We start from the raw sequence: 7018 nt of genomic DNA on the forward strand, positions 1-7018 counted from the left end.
GCCAGAGTCTCCGTGAAGTCCATTAGTGATTTCGCTATTGCTGTCGATTTTATGGGGAAGGGGCCCAGATACTATGGTGATGGGTGGCAATACAAAACTTGTTATCTGCACTCCAGTCGCTCCTAGGCAGCAGCAAGGCTTCTGCGAGGCACTGCACAAATGTACAGGAAGACAGAGGTTACAGTCTCAGACATGTGACTGTGACGTGTCTAGTACATCTTTGGGCACTCAGACAAAAATAATAATAAATCTATTTTCTCTCTCCTAATCCTGCCATTTAATACTGAGACGATCCAGAAAACAGAAAAGGAAAACTGGGATTTATTCCCCGCGGGAGTCAGCATGAGGAATGCTTCACAAAGCAAGTTATTGCTCCGGGACAATGAATCAATGGTTTATTATCAGTTCAACAATTACAGAGGCAGATACAAAGCAGCCGCAAAGGCCCAGTGCTAAGCTGGGAAGTCCCGTTCTTTGCACGGTGTCCCTGTCACCTCCCCTCCACCCCTGGGCTGCACCTCAGCAGGCAAACTGCAGCTTGTAAAGTGCCCCTCGGTGCAGCTGAACCGTAATACTGCCATCAGTGTGCCTTAGTGCTCTGCCCACTGGGGGTGGACCCAGTTCCCTAGTGCGCTGTAGTTCATTGTAATGCTGTGCACCTCCAATCTTCGATCCATAAGAGGGCTGCTGTGGGTAAAGGGGGGCTTCCTGGAGCTCTACCGTCAGGTATGCAGGTTCAAGATGGCCCTTGGAGCTGCACCAGTCCAGCTGGGAGGCGGATTCTGATCTCACTTAGGGTCAGTGGTGATCCTACACCGCCAAAGCCAGTGAAAGTTTTGCCACCCACTTCAGTGGCAGTAGGATCAGGATCTTAATGTGGCGTAAATCCACCACCACCCACGGGGTTACTCTGGGGTTACACTAACGTCACTGAGAGCAGAATGGAGACAGCCGGAGAGACTCCAGGAGGAGAAAGCAAACCCGTCATGCATTTGTACTGGTGTCCCCGTGGACTGATCAAGGAACAAACAAGGGTCTAGGGTTTAAGGGAAGATATGCACATTCCAGCCCAAAGGAACGGCGATGGGCATTGTGGTGAAGGGGAGGATGAGGTGCTGATTCAAGGGGAAATAAATATAACAGCCCTTTTGTATCTAGAGGTAATTCACACACGATTTCCAAAGCCTGAGGTATGCAAGTTTTTGCTGAAAGGGCCCAATTCTGAGCTCTCTTACTCTGGTGTAAATCAAGAATAACTCTGCGAAGGCAGTAATAAAACCAGCACACGGCGAGATCAGAATCAGGCCCAAGGCAGAATGAAGTCAAATTATCTTCTAAAATTATTTCTATTGTGTGCAAACACTTAAAATACCTAGAGCATTATCTGGTAGGATCATCCAAACATCCTTACCCTAACCATCCTGGAAGGGTTTACCTAGGGCAATTCATACCATGATCCCAGACCAGAAAATAGCATGTGAGAATGGGGTCAGATTCGAATCCAGCGTCACTCCCTACTGATTTCAATGCAGTAACTCTGGGCATAAGAGCTCCGAATCTCCACCCATTATCTCTGTATTTCATTCTGGAAATAAAGGGGGAAATGTTGGCTCCTTTGAAGACAATGGCAAAACTCCTATTGACATCAACAGGGCCAGGATTTCACCCATCATGCACGCTACTTATAATGGACAGGAGAGAAGGAATTCAGTAGCTGGTACTGGGCAGAGGCTGGCTGTTTTGGGACATGGGAGAGCTGGGAGTAGGGTCGGATGGATGAGAAGGAGTTACAGCATTTGCTTCCCCCCCATTCACTACATTTAGGGGACAAGTCACGGACCATGAAATTTGATCTTCTGGGTACTTTTACCCTGTACTATACAGATTTTACGGGGCAGACCAGTGTTTCTCAAACTGGGGATCCCGACCCAAAAGGGGACTTGGGCGGCGGGGGTGCAGGATTATTGTAGGGGGGTTACAGTATTGCCACCCTGACTTCTGCACTGTGGTCAGAGCTGGGTAGCCAGAAAGCACCAGCTGCTGGCCAGGTGCCAAGCTCTGGAGGAAGGCAGCAGTGCAGAAGTCAGGGTGGCAATACCACGACCTTCTCCCTACAATAACCCTGTGACTCCCGTCAACCCTCTTTTGGGTCAGGAGCCCTACCGACACAACACCATGAAATTTCAGATTTAAATAGCTGACATGAAATTCACAATTTTTTAAATCCTATAACCGTGAAATTGACCAAAATGGACTGTGAATTTGGTAGGGCCCTAACTACGTACAAGTTTGCAACCAGATGGTTCAAAGCAGAAGTTGTCACATTGTGCAACATTCGCTATACGGAGGAGATAACCCACCTGACAGAGCAAAGGGAACCAGAGATCAGTGCCCCATTTCCCTTCTGCTCCCCCAGCCTCATGTTCCCAGCCGACAAACCAGCACCCAGCACTCAGTGTGGATCTCTGACGGGAGGCGTTGTATTGCAGAAGCCTGGAGGTTCTTTGCTTCACTAGATTCTCATTTAGAGCACACACACCTTGATCCCAAACCGTTATCACAGGAAACAATGGGTAGCTTGTAGAAGTCCACTATAAGCAGCGAGTGAGTCCAGCAGCCAGCTTACTTCTAAGGGCCTGTTCTGCTTTGTTTGAGAGAGGGGGAAACAAAATCAGGAGTCAGCATTTCAACCCACTCCTCTGGAATCCCCTGCTAATTACACACCGGACGTTTTGATGAACACAGTTAATATTTCACAAGTTCCGTGGTCTGGTGAGTAGCGGGCCGAGCCGGATGCACCAAGTTCTGGTTCTAATTCTGGCTCTGCTCTTGCACCCTCTCTGCCTTGGGCAAGTCCCTCAGAACCTTGACTCTTGCTTTGCAGAACTCCCCTGGCAGCAGGATGAAGCCCTCTTGTTCTCAGTTTCCCAATCTGTAAATGGGGGCCATCTTTACCTCTTTAACAAGGCCTTTATAGAACTTACATCGTTAACATCTCTAACACACTTTGGAAGGGGCAGAGAGACAGGAGGAACCTAGCTAGAATGCCCTGAGCCTCCCGTGATGGGAGAGGGCAAAAAGGACAGGGCAGGGCTCATGAGATTTCCAGCCCACACTGCACTTCCAGTGTAGGATTGGGTCTCGCAGGATTTGGAGCCTTGATAGGAGCTCTGTGCACAGGGCTACTTCCTGATTGCTGGTTCCAGCAGCCAACCCACCCTGCCCCCCCTTATCTAGGTCTTAGTGGCTTGTGCTGTCTCCACTTCGGGGCTGGGAAGAAATTTTTCCCCAGACCACCAGCTTGGCTAAAGCTGGTTCTGTTTTTTCACCTTCCTCATAGTGAAACTTAGGGGTTAGGGCAACCGGGGGGCTGGGATTCTCCCCCCTCCCAGAGGGCACAGCTGGATCTATCTGGGAGTCGTTTAGTTGTCTCAACTGTTGGCAGGTGCCCAGCACAGGAACTTGCTGATTTACGCTCCAGATCCAGAAAGGTGGATGGAGGCAGTGTGTCTAACGTGAATCAGGGGCCGGGACACTATCCCAGGGGGACTGCCTCTCCAATGTGCTTAACGGAGGTGCTGGTCAAGGTCCACTCTTGCTCAACCCCCAAAAAGGGAAGAGATGCTAGCGGGCAAGTCAAGGTGCCCTCAGACCCTCCTACTGTGATGGTTGGCTCCTCCTGCGCTGGGGGGCCCCAAGAATTGGCAAAGGATCAATGGGGTGCGAATGACCACACTGGGCTGTCCCCCGATGGGAACTTTGGATGTAACTTGACTAATAAAGCCACAGCCCGGTTCAAAACCCACATCACATGCCCTTGCCTTCTTCTGGCAACTGCACTAGCTAACTCTCCCAGCCCCATTCACGTGGACTCACGTTTCCCTGTCCTTCTTTACAATCTCAAACTCTTCAGCTGCTTCTCCAAACCCCTCTGGATCCGCAGCACTGGACTGGAAAGCTCGCTGGAAGGGACTTCTCCAGCACTCCCTGCTTCTGGCCCAGGAAGTTCAGAGGAGCATTGATTTATTTATTCATTTTAAAATCTAAAGGCCTGGAAGGTTTGTTTAGGACACCGGGTTGCTTCTCAGTTTATCTGAGCCCCGTCACCAATGACCTAATAAAAACCAGCCACCCTTAACTGAATGTGAAGCACAACACAGCTCATCAATGCAAATCTCCCAGAGAGCCGAGATCAGTAGGACCCACACCCCGCAGTTTCCCAATGCGGCTCCATCCTCATCACTCTGTTAGCTTGGTGCCTGCTCCTGTTCCCATTGACCTCACCAGAGAGGGCCCCAGGGAAGAACATTCCCAGTATTGTTAATCGAGTCAGCCTGAGGCCCCCTGGGCGCTTTCTGCCACAATGGCCATGATCCTGGACAGTGGCTGCCTGAGATGGAAGAAAGAGGGAAACAAATGAAGGCACCTCACTCCCTGCCAGGAGGCAGGCCTGAACAAGAGTACTCCCAGGGGTCTTCTCAATGCCTCAGCTGTGTTTGGGAATGGGGAGGGGGGTGGCCTTAACACTGGTCCTTGGAGATGGAGTCGCCAAACGTGGATGCTAGACAAATCCATTCTTATTAAACATGCCCTTGTTCAAACCCTGGAAACCACTGGAGACGCTAACCAACCAGGCAGATCCGATCCAGAGACACCATCCGGGTGCAGCCCTCACCTGAAGCAATGAACTTCAGCGAGCTGCTGAATATTCAGAAGCGAGACTGCCCCCTCTTCGGCCCGTCGTTGAGGAACTCATGGCCCAGCCCATTACCACATTTGCCGCAGGACACCTGGAAGATGCAAGGGAGGAAAACGAATGAACCGGGGCCAACTCACGGCCGCTCCCTTTGTGCTGCTATTCAGAGTGCGAGCAGCGGGCACAGGAGTGGCCCCTTTAACAGAGACAAGTCAGGGAGAGCTGGCAAGCTTCTGCTTTACTCTCGACAAGGTTTTCATCAGCACCTTCAAGGCGCCTGGCCGCTCTTCATACTTGGCCACGCTGTCAGCATGAATGGTTTCAGTGAAGGCTGGCCACGGAGACGAGTGCTGGTATTTTGCTGTGCTGGAGAACAGCTCATAACCGCATTTGGAGCAGACGTAAATGCCTAGGGAGGGGGACAGGAGAAATGACGGGTTAACTTCGGGTGGCACTAACCGTGCAAATTCAATCGTGTGTGTGAGGCACCTGGAACACCTGGATCCTGCTGCCCAGACAGAGCTCACGGTCAGAGAAGATTACAATACAGCCCTGCTAAGCATGGACTCAGGCCAGGATACACCAACAGGTCACCTACACAGCTTAGCCAAACCTACCGCCACCTGCTGTCACTTTCCAGTGGCCAAGATGTGACTAAGGATTTCATGGCAGTGGCAGGGATGAAATCTCAGAGCCCTCTGCTGCAAATCACATGCCCCTGTCACATGAACTAAAGAGAATCCCATTTAGCTACAAGCAGTACAGGGCCTATGACACGGTTCTGAGTCCTCTCTGTCACACACACACTGGCCTGTTCCTTATGCACCTTTGGCCCAAGCACAGCTCAGAACAGAAGCCCTGGTCCACACCCACCTCCTGCTGACCCCAGCCCTGACATCGTTTGTCCAGCAAGACTGGGCCCAGCTCATTCTATTGTGAACCTAGCTGGCTCTGGGAGTCTGAGCTACCTGCCACTCCCATGCACTGGCTGGGGTGCCAGGTGGCTCCTCCTGGGGATTCATGTGACTCGCAGGGCCTGGCTGGCATCCGGGAAGGATCCAGTTCAGAGTGACACTGTGCCAGGAGATGGGAAGACACTGGGGGCGCAGCACCCTGCAGAGAGGGTCTGGGGTTCTGTGCGGCCACCCAGGGACTGGGGGAGCTCATACTCAGGCCCCACGGCTGGGCTGATCAGGGCCCCTGTGTTACCAGCAGGGGGCTGGCAAAGGGGCTCCTGCTACCTCCAAGCCTCAGTAGCCCAGCCCCTCTGGCTGAAGGCCACCCCCATGGACAGGAGCCCTGCCGTCCCTATGGACAGGAGCCTGGTCACCCCTATGTGCCATAGTCACCCCTATGGACAGGGGCCCGGCCCCTATGGACAGGTGGAGCCCAGCCGCCCCTATGGGCAATGGGAGCCCGGCCCCTATGCACGATAGCAGCCCCTCCCCTGGCCGACGGCCACCCCTATGGACAGGAGCCCGGCCCCTATGGACAGGGGGAGCCCGGCCGCCCCTATGGACAGGGGGAGCCCAGCCACACCTATGGACAAGGGGAGCCTGACCACCCCTATGGACAGAGGGAGCCTGGCCACCCCTATGGACAGGAGCCCGATCACCCCTATGGGCCACGGTCACCCCATGGACAGGAGCCCAGCCCCTATGGACAGTGGGAGCCCAGCCGCCCCTATGGACACGGGAGCCCGGTCACCCCTATGTGCCATGGCCACCCCTATGGACAGGGGCCCAGCCGCCCCTATGGACAGAGGCCCGGCCCCTATGGACAGGGGGAGCCCAGCCGCCCCTATGCGCAATGGGAGCCCGACCCCCTACGCACGGTGGCCGCCCCTCCCCCGGCCGACGGCCACCCCTACGGACAGCAGCCCGGTCACCCCAGGGGCCATGGTCACCCCATGGACGGGGCACTCCGGCCGGCCCCCCGGGCAGCCCCCGCCGGCCCCGCGCTCCTACCGGGCTGGAAGTGGCCCCGAAACGCCTCCCCGCCGAAGAAGGCGCAGAAGGACATGGCCGCTGCCGCCCGCTCGCCGCGACTGACCCCGGGGCCGGGCCTGGCTCCTCCTGCGGGCACCGGGCCAGGGCCGCCGCCCACGGGCCGCCAGGGGGCGCTGCCGGGCAACGCAAGCGGGCCGGGCCCCGCGCTGCCGGGGTCCGCCTGTCCCGGGTCCGCAGGCGCTGCGGAGAGTCCTCGGCAGGGGGCAGGGATCTGGGACCCGCAGGGGCTGCAGGGTGAGAGCCCAGTAAGAAACTGGGCCTGCGTCGCCTTTCGCTTACCCCAGTGCATAGGGTGACCAGACAGCAAGTGTGA

The 7018-nt window shown here is 54.9% G+C and overlaps 1 protein-coding gene across 6 annotated transcripts; it reads right to left on the reverse strand.

The window, feature by feature from the left end:
• Window positions 1-376: 376 nt before the first annotated feature.
• MSRB1 (methionine sulfoxide reductase B1) lies at window positions 377-6767 on the reverse strand. 6 transcript variants are annotated; one of them, XM_030578415.1, is made up of 4 exons: window positions 6664-6767; window positions 4963-5105; window positions 4676-4790; window positions 377-2641 (listed from the first exon to the last, which is right to left on the reverse strand). In XM_030578415.1, the coding sequence occupies exons 1-4, from the start codon at window positions 6716-6718 to the stop codon at window positions 2592-2594; spliced, it is 363 nt and encodes a 120-aa protein (XP_030434275.1). In that variant the 5' UTR covers window positions 6719-6767; the 3' UTR covers window positions 377-2591. The 6 variants fall into 6 exon arrangements, with proteins under 6 accessions (XP_030434275.1, XP_030434274.1, XP_030434273.1 ...); XM_030578414.1 differs by having other exon boundaries at window positions 377-2644; XM_030578413.1 differs by having other exon boundaries at window positions 377-2650.
• Between the last annotated feature and the right edge of the window lie 251 nt (window positions 6768-7018).

Source organism: Gopherus evgoodei, chromosome 10, assembly GCF_007399415.2.
Source record: "Gopherus evgoodei ecotype Sinaloan lineage chromosome 10, rGopEvg1_v1.p, whole genome shotgun sequence".
NCBI lineage: Eukaryota > Metazoa > Chordata > Testudines > Testudinidae > Gopherus > Gopherus evgoodei.